Below are 23,732 nucleotides of genomic sequence, written 5' to 3' on the forward strand. Positions count from 1 at the left end.
TGATTGTTTGACCCATTAGGAATCAGTCAGCCAGTGCTGAGCACCACACCATGTCTTGCTGTATTTGAGGCTAAGTGTGCTTCTCTGTACTGTTCTAGAATCATAGAATATAGAGATGGAAAAGATCTCTAGGGTTCATCTTTGCAATGCAGGAATCACGACTCAAGAATCCCTCATCGATGACCATCCAGCCTCTGTTGAGGTCGGTCCGCCACCTTCCAAGGGAGTCGGTTCAACCTTCAAACAGCTCTTACCCATGGAAGGTTCTTCCTAATGTTTAGTCAGAACGTCCTTTCTCGTAATTTGAATCCATTGATTCAGGTGTCCTCCCTTCTGGAACAGCATAAAACCAGCTTGCTCCATCTCCCTTGTGACAGCCTTTTGGCTATTTGAAGATTATTATTTATTCATTTATTTCGACTATTTATTGCTCAATTAAAGTCAGCTTTAAGACCACGTTCATACCGCACATTTAAAGCACTATGGTGCTGCTTTGAACCGCCATGTTGTCCCTAAAAGAATTATGGGAACTGTAGTTTGTTAAGGGTGCTGAAAGTTGTCAGGAGATCACCCCTATTCCCCTCAGAGACCTGCATAGAAAGCCTGGAGGAAAGTGTGGCTAAGCCCTAACTTTGACTTCCCTGAAGACTTCAGTGATCAGGATATCCTTAAAGCACCCTGGAACCAATTTGTTATGGGCCTTGCAAATGAATACAAGAAACCTGAACCTGGCCTGGTACCATATGGGCAGCAAGTGCAAGCTTTTGAGCAGTGCAGTTGTGAACACCTTGCTCTTTCATTTTAGGATCCCCCTTGAACTTGCCAAGAGATGTCTCAGCTCCTCGGGAACATCCACAGCATCATCGGTGCTTTCAACAAGTACGCAAAGGACGATGGGGAATGTGCGACGCTCAGCAAGGGCGAGCTAAAGAGCCTCATCCAGAAGGAGTTTGCCGAGGTGATCGTGGTGAGTGTCTACGTTGGTCTTCTTGGACAATGGGATGGGATGGGAGGATCGCGGGGCAGAGGAAGAGAGACCAAGTATGGAAGACTTGCATCCTATGGGTGGATTTAAGCTATTGGGGAAGTCAAGTGAATGGGCTTCAAGTTAAGGAGGACCAGGGAGTGAAGGAGGCCTTGAAGACCAGGAGATAGGGAACAATGCTGGCCAAGGTTAATGAAGCTTTGGAGAAGGGTCATGGCTCAGTTGCAGAGCCTCTGCTTTGCAAGCAAAAGGTCACAGGCTTAGTCCCCCAATGGCATCTCTAGGTAGGGCTGGGAAGTACCCCAGTGTCGGTCAGTGTTGTGGACAATGCTGCTGTCAGTCAATGTAGACAATGCTGAGTTAGATGAACCCAATGGCCTCTGTATAAGGCAGCTTCCTCTGTTCCTATTTAAGTAGAGGGTCGTGGCTCAGCAACAAAGCATCGGCTCCACATGCAGACAGACCCTGGTTCAAATCCCTGGCACATCTAGGTAGGGTTGGGAGATAGCCTTGTCTCTCTGGAGATCTGCTGCCAGTCAACACAGACAATACTGGGCTAAATGAAACAATGGCCTGACTCAGTATGTTCCTATTTAAACCAGCCTTTTAGTCAGAACTTTGAGGACTGGGATTCTTAATTGGTTTTTGAGAGGGTGGGACATAACTGTGTGGAGGAGACCTCCTTGCACCTTCCGCTTTGCATGCACTCAGGTTCAATCCCTGGACCTCTCCAGGTTGGGCTAGGAATGTGCATTGTCTGGGCAATAGGGAGATTGATGGTCCAATGGAGCAGCTCAGTATGACAGAGTTATACTGCCTTCCTAAGTCAGTAACAAGCTTGGTGCATTTCCTTTCAGAACCCGCAGGACCCCGAGACAATTGAGACCATGCTGCAGCTGCTTGACAAACACTGTGATGGCAAGGTGGACTTTGAGGAGTTCACCGTCCTGGTGTTCAAAGTGGCAAAGGCCTGCCATAAGAAGGAACACGAGTGTGGAGTGACAGCAGAAGGGCAGTCCAGGAGGGGAGGGAGCAGCGCAAGGAGACAGGAGACATCAGCGCTGAGCAAAGGCTCAACTCAACAACCTGCCCAAGAACCAGAGAAGGTTTCTGAACCTGAGTCTCAGTGCTCATCTCAAGAAGAGAAACAGGAGTCCCCAAAATCAGAGACACTCTCTGATAGACGGAGTAAAGAACCCCTAAAACAAGAACGGGGTTCCCGGTTTTCACAGAAGCCATCAGGGGCGTGTCCAACTCAGAGGGAGAGAGAGGAAGGCCAAAGAGGAGAGAAGGAGCCCTCTTGCCAAGGTTTTCGGAGAGAAGTGCAGCATTGCTCCAAGCCCTCGCAGCGGAAACCCCAAATCGTAGCTGAGGAGATAAGCAGACAAAGCTGCCAGGAATCTGACACACCAGATGAATGCCAGACTCAAGGAACTCAACAGAGCACAGTCCAAAAACCATCCCAGCCATGTCAGATGGAGGAACAGGGCCACAGGGAGCCACATGAGCAAGAGCAGGCAGCTCAGCAACCTACTTCCCACCGAAAGGAAGCTCCGAGACAGACCCAAGAGCCACTGAAGAGGGAACAGGATGTAGCGAAGCCCAAGTGGCAAGAATCACAGAAAGCGGTTCAAAGACCAGCCCAAAGGGGGGTTGAGGAACCTCAAGCACCAGAACAGAAATCAACTTCCCAGTCCTGCCGAGATCGTCAGGAGGAACAGCCTTCATTGGGCTGTGGGAAAGAAAGAACGTCAACATCTGAGCAACATTCAACCCGTTGTCAAGAGCAGGAACCTCAGAGAGGAGAGCGCTCAATGCAGCAACAGGAATGTAAGCCTCAGACACGGGGGAAAGGTGCCGTTCGTAGACTTGTAGAAGATTATCAGGAAGCAAAGGATGATTCTTGCCAACAGCCAACAAAGGAAGTTCAAGAACCGGAACAGGCTCAGAGTTGCAAGCCAGATGGTGGGATTCTGACACGTGGAAAGCAATCAACTCACCAGCAGGAATGTCAGTCTCAAGGTCATGAGCAGGCCTTGACTGGCCAAGAAGAGCAAGAGTCTCAATCCCCAGAGGAGGCCACAACTGGCTGTCATGAACATCAGCCTTTGACCACAGTACGACATCAACCACATCAAGATGCTCAGGAGCCTCAGCACTCTGGAAAGAGCCATTACCGCCGCCATGAATGTCAGACTCTGACACCAGAACAAGTTGTATCTCCTCAAGAGGACACAAAGCCTCAGACATCAGAGAAGGAAGCCTGCGGTGAGCCAACAGAGAGTACCGAGCAGACCACAACTGGCTGTCATGAAGGTCAACGTTTGACAAGAAGACAACATGAACGTTGTCCGGAGGAGAGTAAGCCTCAAAAGCCAGGGCAGAGTCAATATCTTAGTCATGAATGTTCACCTCTGACACCAGAGGAGGGCCCTTTCCCTCAGGAGAGGACAACATCTCAGAAACAGGAGAGAGAGGAAGCAGAGGGTTCAGAGAAGGCCACAACTGCCCGTTGTGAATGTCCATCTTTAAGTTGTCAGCCCTGTCCAGAGGAAAGTAAGCCTCAAAAGCCAGGGCAGAGTCAACATCGCAGTCATGCATGCCAGCCTTGGACACCAAAGCAGGTCCCCTCTGCTCAAGAGATGTCTCAGACACAGGAGAGAGAAGCCAGCTGTGAGCTACCAGAAGCTCCAGAGAAGGCCACACCTAGAGGTCGGCCATCAGAACAATGTCAACCCCATGTAGAAGAGCAGAAGCCAAGAAAACCAGGGCAGAGCCAACATCGCTGTCAAGAATCTCAGCCTCTGGTGCAAGAACAAGCTCTTTCTCCTAAGGAGGAGACAAAACCTCAGGTGTCAAAGAGAGAAGCAAGCTGTGAGTCAGTGGAGACTCCAGAGAAGGCCACATCTGGTGGTCGGACATGTCAGCCTTCACCATCAGAACGATGCCAATCCCGTTCAGAGGAACAAAAACCTCAAAGACCAAGGCATCAGTGTCAAGAATCTCGGCCTCTGACTCAAGAACAAGCTCTTTCTCCTAAAGAGGAGATGAAACCTCAGGTGTCAAAGAGAGAAGCAAGCTGTGAATCTGTGGAGACTCCAAGGAAGGCTTCATCTGGTGGTCACGCATGCCAGTCTTCAACATCAGAACAAAGCCAGACCTGCCCAGAGGAACAGAAGCCTCAAAAACCAAGGCAGAGCAAAGATCACCATGAACGTCAGTCTTCAGAATCAGAGCGGGGAATTTCCCCTCAGGAGGAAACAAATCCTTGTGAACAAGAGCAAGAATCAAGCAGTCAGGAGACAGAGGCTTCAGAGAGGGCCACAACTGGCCGTTGGAAAGGTCAGTCTTCATCAGCAAGGCATCAGCCTCATCCTGAGGAGGGGAAACCTCAAAACTCTGGGCAGATACAATATCGCCCTCATGAATGCCAGCCTCTGACACCAGAGCAGGCCATTTCCCCTCAAGAGGAGACGAAACCTCAGACATCGGAGAGAGAAGCGAGCTGTGAGCCGACCCAGAGTCCAGCTTCCCAGGGGCCGAGAGATTCTTTGGCCAGGCAGCCCTTCCGACCTTGGCCTCAGCAACAGCGCAGAGCATTGCAGTTCCCTTCTCCATGGTCCCCAAAGCACTAAAATCTCCCCAACGAAACCAAAACCCTTCTAGATAAAAAAAAAGGCTGACGTATAAAGGATTGTGACCCAGAGAGAAGAGGGTGGGTGGCTCACAGGAGCTGGAAAACATCTGGCTTTGGTTTGTTTCCCACTAACTCTGTCAGGTGTGTGTGCAAGCAACTGCCAAGGAGAAGTGGCTGGTTGGCTGTATTTAGCTTGATGGGTCGCTAGTTGGGCAGGGATGGTATCAGGCTTAATTGTGGGCATCTGGGAATGAGAATCATTGAGCTGCTTTGCTTTTTAGTTGATGTGCCATTGCTGCTCCTTTGAAAGAGACATGTTCGCCCTCACCCCGGCCAAGTAGCAAAATATTCATTCTCACCCACTTCCTGTCTAGTCCTCAGATGAGCTCAAGGGATAGGATGAGGGACCTGTGGCCCTCTAGATGCTGTAAGACCCAGCTAGAATGTTTGGGATTATTGGGCATGAATTTTCCATCCCTGTGTTAGGTTAATGCAAGAATTGGCCCCAAATCAGTCTATTAAAGCTGATGTCCCACTCATACAATGGCAGGACTGGGAGGAAGCTGCCTGGATTCGAGGGTTCAGGGCTGTCAGGATACAACATGGTACACTTTGGCTTCTTGTCTGCATAGATTAGTCTAAAGGAATGCTTTCTTGCTTCTTTGATAGTCAATAAAAGAAATCGCAACCAGAATTTAATGTCGCGTCCTTTGTCTTTGCAACTGAGATGGTTTCCCCCCTGCTTCAAAACAAACATGCGGACATGTTGGGCTAGGACTGGCTATCATGACATCTCAGCTGTACTCCATGAGACCCTGGAGGCTGGAGGCGAGGCCACTGAGGCTGTCTCTGGGCCATGTTCCTTGTCAGCCCTGCTCTGTGACCTCCGTGAATGCTTTCGATTGACTAGAATGTGACCTTGAAAGATCACAATGCCTCTTGATTATCTTCTTGGTGTATATGAACAGATATGCGTGTGTGACCACGCAGTGGCCTATTGTATAAAGTCACATCCATTGCTCCACTTGCTTTTGCTTCTGGCATGTGCCCCCAGAAGGTTTTAACACAAGGTAATGCAGCCCTGAGGCTGATAAAGGTTTATCGCACATGCTTTTAATACCGAAATCCTAGGCAAACTTATCTCAGAGTAAGTCCTGTTGAACTACAGTGGGAATTGCATAAGAAGAGCCCTGCTGAGTCAGGTGTGCTGGTCCGGGGGAAGGTTACCGTTGGCGTAGTCAAAGTCCGGTCCTGGGTCAATAGCCTGGAAACAGTTCTGAAGGAGCGGGGCGAGGTCCGAAGCAGGAAGCCAGGCGGGGACAGGAACACTGGAGGAACAGGACTGGATGCTGGCCAAAACAGCTCTTCATCGACATTGCTCCCACAACCTGGGACTGGGCTGACTGGCCTTTATCTTCTCTGAGGCCGGGGGCGGTCCCGGCCCCCAGGAGACCCGCCTCTCCTGGCCTTAAGGCGAGCACTCCTCCTGGGAGAAACCAGTTCCCTTCGCCTCTCTGCCCTGAGCCCCTGCAGTTCAGGAGAGGCTGAAGGGTTACTGGGCCCAGGGGGAGACTCACCTGCAGGCACTGAATCCTCAACCACCTCTGGAGCCAGAGTGGGATCACCTGGTGCCTGCTCCTGAGGATCCGGCACAGGTGCAGGCGCTTCAGAGTCAAGGCCCTGCCCCAGTTCAATCGGCCCTGGAGGTGGGGACTCCTGTGCAGGCTGGGATTCCTCCGGTTCAGCCTCTGAATCAGATTCCCAGGCCATCACATCAGGTCAATGGCTCATCTAGTCCAGCATCCTGTTCTCCCATTGACCAAGCCAATTCTTATGGGAAACCCACTACCAGGACCTGAGCACAAGACCACCGTCTCCCCTCCTGCAGTTTCCAGCAATTGGGATTCAGAAGTATTGCTGCTCCAACCTGTGGGAATGTTCAGGGATGCAGGAGAGGATACATTGTTTGATTATAGCCTTTCCAACTTGTGTGAACAAGTTTACAATTTAGCAGAGTAACATTCCCCCTTTTAAACTCACAGCGGATGCATTTACTCAGGCTCACTAAAGGCTCTATAATAACTGTTCTGATATTTTCCCCTTATTCCCTCATAAAAGATAAGACATGACACAGTCTTCTAAAAAAGTAGAAAGAGTTTACTCACTCACATTCTGTTTACAATCAGATCCCAGAAGGCAGACTTAGCTTAGAAAAGTAACATATACCTGGAAACTATCTCATAAGGAGACAGTCCCTTTGTCCTCTCTTGGCTGGAGGCCAAGGAAGTTGACCTGCTGGCTGGACAAACATTCCTCCCCATGTGTAAACATGTTCACTCTAGGAATGTTGTACTTGACTGCTCTTGTGTTCACATCCCACAGAACCGTGGAGGCAGAGCCGAGCCATCAAGGCTAGTAACAATCAATAGCCGCCGCCTCCTCCTCCTCCATGGATCTGTCCAATTCTTTGCCCAAATAAATACATATTGACATATTTCTTCATTCATTCAGCAGTTCTTATATATACTTATCCATCAAATCCTCTGAGCGGGATATGCAAAATATAAAATATACATTAAAAGTGCTAATAATAATAATAATAATAATAATAATAATAATAATAATATAGACTCATAGAGATGGAAGGGACCCCAAGGATCATCTAATCCAACTCCCTGCAATGCAGGAATCCTGCCCACAGCCAACCCTGGGTGGACTCGAACCACCAACCTTCTGGCTAACAGCCACACACGCTGACCCATATTATTATTATTATTATTATTATTATTATTATTATTATTATTCCTATATGATTGGGTTGCCCCAGCCACTCTTAGCAGCTCCCAATAGAATATTAAAAACACGATCAAACATCAGACATTAAAAACTTCCCTAAACAGGGCTGCCTTCAGATGTCTTCTGAAAGTCAGATACAGTGGTACCTCGGGTTAAGTACTTAATTCGTTCCGGAGGTCCGTTCTTAACCTGAAACTGTTCTTAACCTGAAGCACCACTTTAACTAATGGGGCCTCCTGCTACTGCCGCACCGCTGGAGCACGATTTCTGTTCTCATCCTGAAGCAAAGTTCTTAACCTGAAGCACTATTTTTGGGTTAGCGGAGTCTGTAACCTGAAGCATATGTAACCCGAGGTACCACTGTAGTTGTTTATCCCCTTGACATCTGATGGGAGGGTGTCCCACAGGCCGGAATGCTTCTTCAACACCAACTTCGTTGGGCTGGTCATATTGTGCGGAGGCCTGATCATCATCTTCCAAAGCAACTACTCTATTCCGAACTTAATAATGGAAAGTGTGATGCTGGTGGTCAACAAAAGAGGTTTAAAGACTTTCTCAAGGCAAATATTAAAAAATGTAGTATAAACACCAACAACTGGGAAACACTTGCCTGCAAGCACTCCAATTGGAGAACAGCCTTGACCAAAGGTGTCATGGGCTTTGAAGACACTCGAACTCAGAACGCAAGGGAGAAACGTGCTAAGAGGAAGGCACGCTTGGCAAAGCCACACGGGATCAACTCCTGCCCGGAAACCAATGTCCCCACTGTGGAAGGACGTGGGGATCCAGAATTGGCCTCCACAGTCACTTACGGACTCACTGTTAAAATCGTGTTTATGGAAGACAATATTACTCGGCTATGAGGGATCACCAAAGAAGAAAGAAGAAGAAGAAGAAGAAGAAGAGGAAGAAGAAGAAGAAGAAGACCCCTAAACATTTTTTAAGAAAAAAAAGCACTGGCTTCATGTAAGCTGCCTGTTTACAAAGGTGCCCAGTGAGAACAAAAACTAAAAATAAATAAATTAAAAGTGATATTCCGATTGCTTGTTGTAGTTGCCCTGTGGCAACGGATACTATTTCTGGACATCAAAAATGATGACAATAGCGGGGTTGACAGATAGCATAAGCCCAGCAACCTGTTTGGAGGTGGAGAAGGTGTAGCCAGCTGGGCTAGGCAGAATGGGATGGAAGTGAATCAGATTCGCCCAAGGAGGGTGTTGCCTTCCACTCCCGCAATTAAGAAAAGTAGAAGAAAGGACCAGTTCTGTGGTGTTCTCCAACCTGCTTCTCTGAGCTGTTGCACTTACAGACCTGTGTGAGTTGAAATCCCTTGTTTTGAGGAGCAGAGACAATTATTTATGTATGCGACGACCAGTGCTGCATTTACATATAAGCTAAACAAGCTATAGCTTAGGGCCCCACTCTCTGGGGGGGGGGCAAAAAAATGTAAAGGGAAAAAAACTGGATGTACATTTCCAAAATATAATATAATAAAATAAAATAAAACCTACATACAGCAACAGTGTTTTGTGTTGTGTAGGCTCCTATGATGTAAGTCATGGGTATGCAAACTAAGGCCCAGGGGCCGTATCCAGCCCAATCGCCTTCTAAATCCGGCCCACGGACAGTCCGGGAATCAGCGTGTTTTTACATGAGTAGAATGTGTCCTTTTATTTAAAATTCATCTCTGGGTTATTTGTGGGGCCTGCCTGGTGTTTTTACATGAGAAGAATGTGTGCTTTTATTTAAAATGCATCTCTGGGTTATTTGTGGGGCATAGGAATTCGTTCATTATTTTTTTTCAAAATATAGTCCGGCCCCCCACAAGGTCTGAGGGACAGTGGACCGGCCCCCTGCTCAAAAAGTTTGCTGATCCCTTAATTCATGGGCCCCACCTGCTAGCCTGCTCCCTAAAATATCACTGGTTTGCTCCTTTCTATATATAGGGTGCCTACATTCTGCATAGACTGGTTGCATGGACAACACGTGCAAATGGCTTGAGATACCTATTAGGTCCATAAATGACCATATTGCATATATTCAACACAAAAAACCACAACAATTTGTTGTTGACAAAGGACAGCTGGAAATATAAAGGGCCCCGTTACCTTCAATAGCTGAGGGCCTCCTCAAACCTAAATCCGGCCCTGGCGATGACAGCAGCGTGGCTACTACTGGCCCAGAGATGGAAAGAAGATAAACTCCCGACCAGAGAAGAATGGCTGATGAAGATGATGGCGAAATTGACCAGGAAAACCAGAAACCAGGAAAAGAAGAACTTTAAGAAAGAATGGGGAAAGTTTACAATGTACTTAAAGAGAACACTGTAAACAACTAAAAACTTTGGCAGGATTTGAGTAACGTTTGTACAGTGGTAACTCAGGTTAAGAACTTAATTCGTTCTGGAGGTCCGTTCTTAACCTGAAACTGTTCTTAAACTGAGCTTAACTTTAGCTAATGGGGCTTCCCGCTGCCGCCACACTGCCATGGCGCAATTTCTGTTCTCATCCTGAAGCAAAGTTCTTAACCTGAGGTACTATTTCTGGGTCAGCAGAGTCTGTAACCTGAAGCGTTTGTAACCTGAAGCATCTGTAACCTGAGGTACCACTGTAATGTTCTAAAAACTAAGGTAAAATTGGATTATATAAGAAAAATAGAGAAAATAAGTGAAGCAGTAGAGTCAAAGGCTTCGGGGAATCCTAAATGATGACGGTGATGTTTATTGTTTGAATTTAAATCTACAATGAAAAATTCAATTAAAAAGATATACCATATATATATATAAAAGGCAATTCCTTGTTTTGTCTTCTGATGAGGAAAGCTCAGAGAGGTGGTATGAAGGTGCTTCTAGGTTTTCGGTGTTTGAGAACCAAGGCGTTTGAGAACCAAGGAACCACTGTATTATGAGACATCTGTAGTACTGCCAATGTGATTGCTGTAAACCCCTCTGTTGTTATTTTTTAAGGAATCATGGTGTGTAAATATTTTTTATAAGTATTTGTTGAGAGAGGATTGGTTCCTCCCTCTGTCATAATATCAGAACTCTGAGTCTATTTAGCACTGGGGTTATGGGCTGGTGGTAATCTGTCCCCACCAACAATCTAGACCCAAACTTGGGTCTCCAGCTGTTTTGGGACTACAACTCCCATCATCATCCCTAGCTAGCAGGACCAGTGGTCAGAGATGATGGTAACTGTAGTCCAAAAAAACACCTGGAGACCCAAGTTTGGAAAACCCTGATCTAGCCGCAGCAATTTGCAACCAGCGTTTCTCTTCCAGGAGAGGGAAATCTATGAAATGATCAAATGCATATGGCAGAAGGATGGAGTGGAATGGGGGAGGGAGGTGGGGAGAGGGGTGGAATTTATAATGCTCAATTCCATGGTGCTATGCTGCCATCTTGTGGTGGCTGGAGTTCGTGTCATGAGGGGAGGGTCCAGCAGGCTTGACCAGCCAAATGGTGTAGAATTTGAAACGTTGCGTCCAATAAAGTCTGTGTCCAGAACTGACGTTTTGTTTGCTCGCTGCTCCCCAGGATCTGCTGTTCTTAAAATACCAGGAGCGTTGCCATTTCTGGCTGCTGTGTTTGCAATCATGGAATGCAGCACAGTATTGCCATTATTATTATTTATTGACAGCTTGTCTACCCCTCCCGGATTAAGACCCTAAGCACTTAAAAGATTTTGGTGCCCCTATATGTATCTAATTCAAAATATAAACATGTGAGCCTCGGTAGACCGAGTGGCAGCTTACCAGTTAACAGATTCTAATTTTGTTGTATCCCCAAGACTAATGTATAGCATTAATCTCTATTATTACTATTTTATTGTGTGTGTGTGTGTGTGTGTGTGTGTGTGTGTGTGTGTGTTATTTTTTTCATTTATAATAGGATCCTTTTTCAACAATTTTTATTAAATTTTCTGTTTTACAATTTAGAATATTCGTTTAAACAACCTTAAAATATCAAAAACTTCCCTTCTTCTCTTTCCAAGGTTCATTTTGCATAACATAAATCTCTGCTTATTTTATATAAACTAAACCATTCAGTACTCCATTATTACAGCCATCAAAACTTATTTACACTGTTGAATTTATCTTAATGCTGCCAATGTTTTCAAGTGTGCACAATTCCCCCCCCCCATATATTTAATAAACGCTTTCCAATCTTCTCTAAATGTGTTATTCTTGTTTTCTTATTCTATATGTTAGGTCTGCAAGCTGCACGTATTCTATCAGTTTAAGTTGCCATTCTTCTTTAGTTGGGACCTCGCTCATTTTCCATTTTTGAGCTAACCAAACATGGGCCGCAGCAGTGGAATACATAAGAAACCTTTTTCAACACCTGGGAATTTTCATCTGAATTATCCCCAACAAAAAGGACTCAAAATGGGAGCCTTTTTTCAACTGTACCATATGGTCCATGGTAAATCAAGCAATGGTGAAATTATGTAGTGCCCCCTTCCTTTGATGCCATAAGCACATGATTATTTTGCTTAATGGTTAATCCAGCCCTGGCCCTTGGGTTCATAATCTAAGAAGTCACAGCAGAGGAGGAAGAAGGAACTTGAGGGAGGAGGAAAAAGCAAAGCTCAAGTGCAAGTCCTTAAAGTTACAGCCAGCATCATTGACAGTTCTACCAGTCTCTCCCTTGATAATGGAATTTAGGAAACCTTAAGTGAACCCACGCAACACTTCAGACCAGCCTTTCTCAACCTGTGGGTCCCCAGATGTTGTTGAACTACAACTCCCATCACCCCTAGCTAGCAAGGCCAGAGCTCAGGGATGATGGGAGTTGTAGTCCAACAACATCTGGGGAACCACAGGTTGAGAACCACTGCTTTAGCCATCTGTCACACTTTCATGTGACCAATGTCAGCACCCAGGCAAGAGCAAGGAGAGAATGCGGATGGATGATTTTTCATTTTCCCAATTTTAAATTTACCTCTTCATGTCTCTTCAGCAATTGGGGGGGGGAGAGTAGTCATGAATATTTGCCAGTGTTTTAGAATGAATTTCTCTGAATATAAATATTTTTGTGCACTCTTTTGAATAATACATATATTTTCCATGCAATTTTACCCTATATTGTGCATTTTTCTACTGTGTTTTTGTTCTGCATCCATTTTCATGCATACTTCCCTCAGATATATGCATTGGGTACACATTGTGTGGCTTGGCTGCAAAGTTCAGGGAAGTGCAAATTTCGGTGAGCATTTGGTTTCAGTTTGTTTGCAAATCAAGAAGTGCAGATGAGGCGATTTCTCATTGAAACTAAAACAAAAACCAGTTTTCCCCCCTCCCTAGGAGAGAAGCACAGATTAGGTCTTCAGCGATTCCCATTGAATTCTATGGGACAAGATGCCGTTCTGCCGCACGCTCCTTCAAATGATGGCTTTTTTAGCAGAACGCCCTTCCCGTCAAACTGTGATGTTGCCATCATGAAAAGTGTATTCAGCAGCACTGTCTCCAAGATACAATTTATGACTAACAGGCCTAAGTAGGCCTCCAGGCAGCCTTTGATGATAGTATCAAGCACTTTAGGCTCCTTGGGAGAAAGTGAAGAGTGAGAATCTGGGCGTGGAGGAATTCCATTCCCTACTTTCCATCATGACTCGCTTGTAGAAGCATAAGAAGAGTCCTGCTGGGTCAGGCTGGTGCCCCAACTATTCCAGCATCTTCTTCTCATCGATGCCCTGATGGGGAAGCCCAGAAGAAGGGTTTGAGAGCAACAGCAACTCTCCCCAGCGGAGGATAAACACAACCCACAGACTGTCTCGCTAGAGTGACACATGCCCTGGTTATCTCCCGCTTGGACTAGAATCATAGAATCCTAGAGTTGGAAGAGACCCCAAGGGCCATCGAGTCCAACCCCCTGCCAAGCAGGAAACACCATCAGAGCACTCCTGACATATGGTTGTCAAGCCTCTGCTTAAAGACCTCCAAAGAAGGAGACTCCACCACACTCCTTGGCAGCAAATTCCACTGTCAAACAGCTCTTACTGTCAGGAAGTTCTTCCTAATGTTTAGGTGGAATCTTCTTTCTTGTAGTTTGGATCCATTGCTCCGTGTCCGCTTCTCTGGAGCAGCAGAAAACAACCTTTCTCCCTCCTCTATGTGACATCCTTTTAGTCTATGTGACTACTGCAATGCGCTCTATGTGGGGCTACCTTTGAAGAGCCCCTGCCAATCAGGGTCATACTGAGCTAGCTGGACCCATAGCCTGACCTGTATTCAGGCCCGTCTTTACCCAGGGGTGCAAGGGGTGCAGTGCACCCGGGTGCCGAATTTTGAGGGGCACCCACAGCTGAAGCCACCTAAGCTCTTAAGCGCGACCCCCAGGTGATTGCGGTTGATGGCTCATTTCTGTTCTCTTTTTGGACTCACAGCTGTCCATGGAGGCACAGGCCAATTCTGTGTCCAGGGCAGCTGTCTACCAGCTCCATCTGGTACTCAGGATGAAACCCTCCCTGCCCAGGGACTGTCTTGCCAGAGTGGTGCATGCTCTGGTTATCTCCCGCTTCGACTACTGCAATGCGCTCTTTGTGGGGCTCCCTTTGAAGGTGACCCGGAAACTGCAACTAATCCAGAATGCGGCAGCTAGACTGGTGACAGGGAGCGGCCGCTGGGACCACACAACACTTGTCCTGAAAGACCTACATTGGCTCCCAGTACGTTTCCGAGCACAATTTAAAGTGTTGGTGCTGACCTTGAAAGCCCTAAATGGCCTTGGTCCTGTATCTCCACCCCCATCGTTCTGCCCAGGCACTGAGGTCCAGCGCCGAGGGCCTTCTGGCGGTTCCCTCCCTGTGAGAAGTGAGGTTATAGGGAATCAGGTGACAGAGGGCCTTCTCGGTAGTGGCGCCCGCCCTGTGGAATGCCCTCCCAAGAAGATAAGTAACGATATAACCTTTAGAAGACATCTGAGGGCAGCCCTGTATTTGGAAGTTTTTTAAGGTGTAATGTTTTATTATGTTCTTGTATATGTTGGAAGCCACCCAGTCAGATGGGCAGGGTACAAATGATATTGTTGTTGTTGTTGTTTGTTCTGGGAGGAACAGATCAGTTTATCCCCAGCCCTTGTCACGTTTGCAAGTGTTCATTCATAAAGCCATATGGCTCATTTTACCTTTAAGCACCTTTCCTCCTTGCAGTGTTTGCTGTATGCGGAACCTGTTACCCTCCAAATGTTCTAGTTACAGGTAGGTAGCCGTGTTGGTCTGCCGTAGTCAAAACAAAATAAAAAAATTCCTTCCAGTAGCACCTTGGAGACCAACTAAATGTTGTTGAACTCTAGTTCTCGCCAGCCCTAGAGTGGACATTGGTTAGGGATGGGAGCTTATTATTATTACAGTGGTGCCTCGCAAGACGAAAAGAATCCGTTCCGCGAGTCTCTTCGTCTTGCGGTTTTTTCGTCTTGCGAAGCAAGTCCATTAGCGCCTTAGCGGATTAGCGCTATTAGCGGCTTAGCGGATCAGCTGATAAGCGTCTTAGTGGATTAGCGCTATTAGCGGCTTAGCGGCTTAGCGGATCAGCTGATAAGCGGCTTAGCGGATCAGCTGATAAGTGGCTTAGCGGATCAGCTGATAAGCGGCTTAGCGGATCAGCTGATAAGCGGCTTAGCGGCTTAGAAAAAGGGGGGAGGGGAAAAAACCTGCAGGAACTCGCAAGACATTTTTGTCTTGCGAAGCAAGCCCATAGGAAATTCGTTTTACGAAGCACCTCCAAAACGGAAAACTCTTTCGTCTAGCGAGTTTTCCGTCTTGCGAGGCATTCGTCTTGCGGGGCACCACTGTATTATCATTATCAGCCTCATCATCCATCAATTTGTCTAATCCTCTATAAAATCCACCCACATTTGATGATTATTATTGCCACGGGGGTGCTGGTTGGAATGTGGCCCTCCCAGCCCCTATACCTGGCCCTCAGAATTCTCCCCAGGCCACACTCCTCACTGGCCCTGCTTCTGCAGCTGGGGGGGGTTTCGCCTGGCTGGAAGGTCTCCTCTTGCTTGTCTGGATGGAGAGTAGAGGGAGGAAAGTGTGGGCAGCGACTATTAACTACACAAAGGTAAAAATTGCATATGTAGCTCCGCCCACTTTTGCCTCTGGTCCCGCCCAGCACTGAACTCTCCATTCCCAGAATGGACCATATCCCTCAGGCTGAAAAGGGTTTCCCACCCCAATCTTGGGAGACCTGAAACTGCACACCTCCTCCTCCTCCTAAGGAAACCATAAGAAATTCCACCTTTACATATATCGCAATTGAGCGAATAGAAAGTACCAGTCATTGTTTGAAAGGAAGTTTGTCTTTATTGCTTTGCAGTAACACACCAGAACCCAAATTCCCTTAAGCATCGAAGAATGGTCCGCAGAGCCCCACAGATTACAGCATATTCCCCCTACACACACAAACACGCTGATAAAGCCACAAAGATATTAATCAACTGATCTATGGATTCTTTATCACACTTATCACGCTTTATCACACTTAGGGAAGCTTCTAATGTTTAATAGGTTATTGTATTTTAAAATTCTGTTGGAAGCTGCCCAGAGTGGCTGAGGAAACCCAGCCAGATGGGCGGGGTAGAAATAAATTATTATTATTATTATTATTATTATTATTATTATTATTATTATTATTCGCCCTTCCTACAAGAAGCTCAAGGTAGCATACCGCCATCTCCCCCATTTGATCCTCACAACATCTCTGTGAGGTAGACTTGGCTGAGAGGCAGGGACTGGCCCATGGTGACCCAGTGAGCTTCATGAATGAGTTGGAGATTGGAACCTTGGTCTCTCAGGTCCAACACTCTAACCACTACACCACATCTCTTGCCTTTAGAGGCAGAGAGAGAAGCAGGGAACATGCTGCGCCTGAAATATCTAAGACTAGGAAGCCGACCCAGGAAGGGGACCAAGGATTGCCCACCCAATCAGGAAGAAGGCTAAGCAGGAGGCCAATGAGGCCACAGAAAAAGTGATTTGAAGTCAGAGAAGCCAATGAGGATTTTTTTTTTTAGAAGTCTGTTGAACTGAACTCATTTAATTTTTTCTACCCATTACAGGCCCTGTTTTCCTCGAAAATTTACTTTATGATGCTCCATGCAGGGAGGAAGGAAGAATGTCTCGTTTAATTAAAAAGGACAGGATTGCCCTTCATGGTGTACATCAGGGGTGGCAAGTATTCAGATATTCCTGGACTGCTGTTCCCATCATCCTTGGCCATTGACCAGGCTGGCTGGGATTTGGAGCCCAGTAACACCTGGAGGGCACCAGCTTTCCTTCTCCTAATCTAAGAAAAGACCTTCCCCTTGTCCCATGAGACGTTGAAAAACCCCAACTCTGATCAACCCTGACATTAGGTGGCTGGGGCAGGTGGCAGTTGGTGTCTGACAACATCTGAAGGGCCCCTGTGATACACAAGGATGTTCTGGATTAAAGATCACTTAAGAACTGTTCAACATTAAACCATGCCATCAGCTGCATGCGCACCATATATTCAAAGCACACTTCTCCTGGCCACAAAGAATTCTGGGATCCGTAGTTTACCGCATCACAAGGTTACAATTCCCAGGGTTCTTTGGAGAGGAACGTGCTTTGAACGTATGGTGTGTACGCAGCCATCGTCGAGCCAGAGTGACACCCTTAGTTACAAGAAAATGCACAAGATTGGGTGTGACGTGGCTTGGAGACACGTCGATTGCCCGCTCTAGATTCACGACTGCGTTCTTCTGGGTGATGTAAATCTTGCCTCCTGTTCTCCCTCTCTCTGGATTCAGAGTCGCAGCAATGGGGTCTACGCTGTTGAGATGTTTCATGCTCTAGCCCAGAAGGCACGACCCTTCTCCTCTGACTTTCCCTGAGGTCATCTTCACGTGCCTGGACTCTCCTTTGGTCGGCGTCTGCAGCACCAAAGCTCCGTGATGGGCCTCTCCTCTGCTGTTCACTGAGTCCCAGGTCCATCCCTCTTCTCCTGGGCTCAACATCTCCAGCATCATCAGCACAGGACTGGGACCTCCTCTGCTGTTCACTATCCCTTCGGTCAGTGTCATGGGACCAGTTCCTCCTATGGTCACCTTGCCTTGCCTCACAATCACGTCTCAGGGTCTGGCTTCTCTCACGGTCCCTTTGTTCAGTGTCACGGCACCGGGCTTGCCTCTGCTGCTCTCTTGGGTCAACCTCCCGAGTCTGGCATCGCCTCCCGTCAACACCTATTGGGTCAGTGTCACATGATCTCTGGGGTCCGCTCCCTTCTTGCTCTCTGGCTCCTGGTGTGCAATACCTTTGCCCCCTCTCCTCATAATCCTCAGGTTCACGTCGCTGACGTGGTCTCCTCTCGCTTTCCCGGGGCTCAGACTCGTATTCCTGTCGCCTGCCCCGATCGCACTCTCTTCGGCCACCCACTGATGGGTAGTACCTGTCTTCTTCTCTGGGTCTGGAAAGGGATTGTCTTGCCTGGGGCCTCTCCCTCTCATCATCACTGAAGTCAGCCTCCTCAGGTCTCCTCCTCTCATCTTCCCGGGACTCAGAATAATGTGACTGTGGCCTGTTTCTTCTGCTTTCTAGGGTCTCAGAGTCATAACACTGCTGCCTTCCTCGTCTACCCTCTCGTCGAGCAGATTCTGGGGCTTCAGGCATCCTCCTCTCAACATCTCTGTCCAAAAGCTCAGAGTCATAATACTGCTGCCGCCTCTGACCATCACCTCTTGGTTCTCGTTCACGTCTTTGAGGCCTGCAGGATTCATAGTCACGAGGTTCAAGGTCACCAGACAGGGGTCTCCTCCTCCTCAGATTCTCCTCCTCTTGGGCCTCATCCTGATGGCACTCCTCCCGTCCCCAGCCATTCTCTTCTGGTGTTTGTGCATGTCTTTGGGACCTTCTCCGGTCACCCTCTCCGGGCTCATACTCACAAGACTGGGGCCTTCTCCTCTCACCATCTGCAGGTTCACATTCAGATGGATGGAGCCCAGTCCTCTGACGCTCTCTGCATTCTAGAACACGAGACCATCGCTGGTCCTCCACCTCTGCTCTTGTGGTTGGCTCACATGGATAAGGTCTGGTCCTATCGTCTTGATCCACAGGCTGGCGTCTCCTTCGTTCAGATTCTCTTACATCATGTTCACAGAGCTCAGCCTCTCTGGATTGAGGTCTGTACTGACCCTGGCTTCTCCACTCATCCATTCTGCAGTCAGACATGGATCTCTCAGTCTGTTCTGCATCACACCTCTGAGACCTTCTCTGCTCACGTTCTGGATCACAGGACAAAGATCTCCTCTCTCCATCTCTGGGAAATGAGTGGGACTCATCATCACAATCTACTGGTTTACGATCAGATCTTTGGTCCCAGCACTCATTAGCTACACGCTGGTCACGTCTGCGGGACCTTCGCTCATCTTCACATACGTAATCCTCTCTCCCTCCATCTTCCAGTTCTTGGGGTTCACAAGATGGGCGAGATCTTCCATAATCAGATCTGATTCCCTGTGCTGCACATCGGCGGGTGTGGCTTTCTTCACCCACCCGCCGTCCAGACACACGTGGCCTTCTCAGGTCCTCTTCCTCTTCCATTTGACACTCAGTCACTTTTGGTTGACGTCGCCTCTCATCTTCTCCTCTTTGAGTGGCCTCCTGGGAATGTCGCTGTCTGTCACCTCCTCCGCGTGGAAGACAATCTCTTTGATCATAATCTCTCTCCCATGACTGGCGCCGATGGTCCTCTTCCCTTGATGGTTCTCTTCGTCTTAGTTGACAACGGCCAGCTTCATCCCTTCGTGACTCACACTCATGAGTCTGCTGGCAGGTCTCCACTTCTCCCTGCTCATCAGACCCACGTGGCCGGTCCTCGCAGTCATCTTCCCATTCCTGAGTCTCACGGGATGGACAGTGCCTCCCACAATCATCCCTCAACTCCTGATCACGAGCTTGGCGGCTCCTCTGATCTGATCGGGCAACAGGCTCCTGAGGAAAGCAATCTCTTCCCCCCTCACATCTAGTGGCACCTTCCTGTTGACGAAGTCGTGGGCGGTCAGAGTCTCGTCGCTCACAGACATAGCCCCCTTCCCTTTCAGCCTCCCGTAGCTGGCAGTGGTCTCGTCCTCCCCCTCGAAGTTCATCTTCATGTGGGGCTCTGCGGGCTTCTCCCCGCTGAACGCGGCGTTCTCTGGGCTGCAGATGGCTGTCGCAGGCCTTGGCAACTCTGAAGATGAGGAACAGGTACTCATTGAAGTCCACCAAGCAGTCCTTATTGACATCCAGAAGCTGGAAGGTCAGCTCGAGTGTCTCAGGATCATGAGGGTTCTGAAGAATGAGGAAAGCACAAAGAGTGAACCTTCAGCTTCATTTAGATGCTTCATTTAGATGCTAGTTGTCTTCTACCTGGTCTCTGGCAGGCAATGGAGGCTGCAAGTAGGGGAACTGCCCCACCAACCTCAGCGAGTCCCCACCCACCTCTTTTTGACTTATAATCCTTCCAAGGAGTTGTCCGGTCTGTTAGGACCCTCCTATATTTTTCTCAGCACGCAATTAATTGCCTCTGCCTACTATTGGCTCTGGTGCCACCTCCTGTTGGTCTCCCTGCCTCCCACCCTACCAGTCTCCTTGGGTACCACCCACCGCTGCTTGTAAGAGTGTCCAGCCCCAGACCCCCCTCACCCTTCACTGCTTGTTCCCCATCGCAGCTTCCACTCACCTCTATGACCCCGCCAAATTCCTCCTGGAGAAGCGTCTTCATCTCCCTCCTGGTCAGGGCAGAGCAGTTTCCACGTTGCTTGGCGTGCTTGTAAAAGACACCCATGATGGTGCACATTTTGTCCAGGAGATGAGCCATCTTTCAGAAGGTTCTGCTGGGACCTGTTGGAGGTAACAGCAGTGGTTAGCGCAGGACCAACATCTCCATGGACTGTAATGTTTCCAAGCTGCTTCCTCAACTGAAAACACCTCTTTTTTTTAATGAGAAATGTGATTTGGAAGGTGTTTCCTTTATCCTTCATGCAGGATGCATTGCTAAAAGCACATTAGGAGAGACGTTAATCCCTCTCCTTGATGCAGTGTGGAATCTCTCTTCTAAGATCATAGAAGAGCCCTATGTTCATTTTATTCATTTTAGACATTAATATACCATGTATATAAAAGAGTGCATCTTAAAAAGCAGAGATATCACTTTGCCAACAAAGGTCCATATAGTCCAAGCTATGGTTTTCCCAGTAGCGATGTATGGAAGTGAGAGCTGGACCATCAAGAAGGCTGATCACCAAAGAATAGATGCTTTTGAATTCTGGTGCTGGAGGAGACTCTTGAGAGTCCCTTGGACTGCAAGAAGATCAAACCTCTCCATTCTGAAGGAAATCAGCCCTGAGTGCTCACTGGAAGGACAGATCCTGAAGCTGAGGCTCCAAGACTTGGGCCACCTCATGAGAAGAGAAGACTCCCTGGAAAAGACCCTGATGCTGGGAAAGATGGAGGGCACAAGGAGAAGGGGACGACAGAGGACGAGATGGTGGGACAGTGTTCTCGAAGCCACTAACATGAGTTTGACCAAACTACAGGAGGCAGTGGAAGACAGGAGGGCCTGGCGTGCTCTGGTCCAGGGGGTCACAAAGAGTCGGACACGACTAAACGACTAAACAACAACAACAACATATACCATGTAATCATTCCTAAGTGGTGTCTACATGCCCCCATGCCTCTTCCAGCTCCCAACGCCCTGGTGCCACTTCTTCAGCCTGCCATGAGGTCTGAGGGACAGTGGACAGGCCCACAGCTAAAAAAATTGCTGACCCCTGGGCTAGATCTATTAATTTTCTGTCCACATTCATGGGCAAATCATTCGAACCGCTCAAATATCTTGCTTTAGGGTGACCTAGGTTGTGTTTTCCTCAAAGTTCCATTGCGTGTAACAGAACTTGCACACCGTTCTCCTGAAACTGAAGCACCTTATGTTTTCCGTGTTCCTGAGCTTCAGAGCATACAGAGCAGATGCTTCTCAGTGTTCCTTCTGCGTGCCGTCTCCAGAGTGACCTTCTGAGCCCATCCTCGGTGGCTGACTCAACCTCCTTTCCCTCTGATTGGTTCCAACCGGCACAAAGGGTGCTTCTCAGTGGCTAAAAACCTCCCCTTTTGTGCTGGTTGTTGGGAGGCGATCTAGGATGCTAGCACCCTCCCGCAGAAACAATAATGGCTCTTTGATCCCACTGTGACCCAGGACCGCTTCTCCTCCATAGCAGAGAATGCTCCTTCTAATACCATTGAGGCATTCCTTTTTTAACGCAGTTCCCCTCCATCCCTAATCTCTCGCGATCTTACAAATTTAGAAACTTCACCCAATGCCTCTTCATCTGAATTGTTGCCTTTCTCAAAATAAAAACAACCATTAAGCCTTTCATAGCAGAGAAGGCACACATTATGGTGATTTTCCATCTCTAGCATGAAAAATCAGGGCTCCTTCTAAACGTCTCCACCATCCACCAATTCCCCCCGCCCCCCGCCTGATTGCAAGAAAGCATGGAAATTTCAACTTACCAGAGTCGGTAAATGCAACAGCTCACTGGACTCGAAGTAGTGGGTTGAAGAAATGTGTGGAGCTGGTCCCTTTTTTATACAGCGGCTGGTTATCCTGATGGAAGGCGGCAACCTCCTCGAATGATGCACTCATCCAGAGTAGCCTGCTGTACTTTCATCACCTACAAGTGGACATTTCAACTCCTTTCTCTCTTACACACCTCCAATCCATCACTATACCTGTCACTTGATGAACTCAGAGGGTTGTTGTATTCAACCTTGGACCTGCTCAGAGTAGACCCATTTGGGAGGAGGACCCATTTTCTGCATTTCTGCAGTAAGTTGCCATTAAAAAAAAAAAAAAGTCCTGAAAATTCATCAGCTTTTTAGGATGGATTTCTGCGAATCAACAAGTTTTTGTGTGCAATTTTAACTTGAACACACTTTTGCAAGCAATTTTCCAGAACAGAATGGCTTTCTTTTTTTCATTTTGCTTGCACTGAAAGGTGCATTTTTCATGCGCTGTAAGACGTGCATTTTTGTACATGTTTGGTTGGAGAAGGGGCTCACAGAATTCGGAGAAGCGCACATTTCGAAGGATAGATCTGTTTCAGTTTGCACATCAGGCCCCACCTGCAATATAAATTTAAAGCACTATGATGCCACTTTAAACCCTCATGGCTTTCCCCAAAGAATCCTGGGAGCTGTAGTTTGTTAAAAGTGTTGAGAGTTGATAGGAGAACTCTTAATTCTTTGCCTCCAGAACTACAATTCCCAGACTGATTTGACAATCAGTCCCTCTTCACAAGGAACTCTGGGATTTGTAGCTCGGGGGGGGGGGAGAATAAAGGGGTCTCCTAAAAACTCTCGGTGCCCTTAACAAACTACAGCTCCCAACATTCTTTGTGGGAAGCCCTGGCTGCTATAGAGTTATCACAGTGCTTTAAATGTATACTGTCCAGTAAGTAAAGTTTAAAGGTACGGTATTTTTCGCTCTATAAGACGCAATTTTTCCCTCCTAAAAAGTAAGAGGAAATGTGTGTGTGTGTGTTATGGAGTGAATGCAGGCTGCACAGCTATCCCAGAAGCCAGAACAGCAAGAGGGATTGCCTCTTTCATCCCTCTTGCTGTTCTGGCTTCTGGGATTCAGAATATTTTTTTCTTGTTTTCCTCCTCCAAAAACTAAGTGCGTCTTGTGATCTGGTGCATCTTATAGAGTGAAAAATACGGCAGTTATGGCTGGTGCACATGAAAATACCAGAACTGGGGCTGATATAGAAAAATAGGCATGGGTGGCTCCCCTGTTTTTCTATATCAGGGCCAATACTTTGCATTACAGGTAAAGGGACCCCTGACCATTAGGTCCAGTCGCGACCAACTCTGGGGTTGCGGCACTCATCTCGCTTTATTGGCCAAGGGAGCCTGCGTACAGCTTTCAGATCATGTGGCCAGCATGACTAAGCCGCTTCTGGCGAACCAGAGCAGCTCGTGGAAACACCGTTTACCTTCCCACTGGAGCGGTACCTATTTATCTCTTCGCACTTTGCCGTGCTTTCAAACTGCTAGGTTGGCAGGAGCAGGGACCGAGCAACGGGAGCTCACCCCGTCGCGGGGATTCGAACTGCCGACCTTCTGATCAGCAAGTCCTAGACTCTGTGGTTTAACCCACAGCGCCACCCGCGTCCCATACTTAGCATTAGGCCAGCTCAATTGTCATAAAATACTCTGCAGGCTGTCAAATTCCAACAAATGGTTGTACAATGCTTCGCGTGGAAAAGGTCCAGTGTTCATCTTCAGGTAGGCTTGAGTGAGAATCCTG

The 23,732-nt window shown here is 47.7% G+C and overlaps 1 protein-coding gene across 1 annotated transcript; it reads left to right on the plus strand.

The window, feature by feature from the left end:
* The first annotated feature begins 528 nt into the window (after positions 1–528).
* LOC309330274 (uncharacterized protein) lies at positions 529–5,321 on the plus strand. Its single transcript, XM_081841660.1, has 2 exons — positions 529–967; positions 1,843–5,321. The coding sequence occupies exons 1-2, from the start codon at positions 830–832 to the stop codon at positions 4,618–4,620; spliced, it is 2,916 nt and encodes a 971-aa protein (XP_081697786.1). The 5' UTR covers positions 529–829; the 3' UTR covers positions 4,621–5,321.
* Positions 5,322–23,732: the final 18,411 nt, after the last annotated feature.

Source organism: Podarcis erhardii (assembly GCF_964252035.2).
Source record: "Podarcis erhardii genome assembly, chromosome: 15".
NCBI lineage: Eukaryota > Metazoa > Chordata > Lepidosauria > Squamata > Lacertidae > Podarcis > Podarcis erhardii.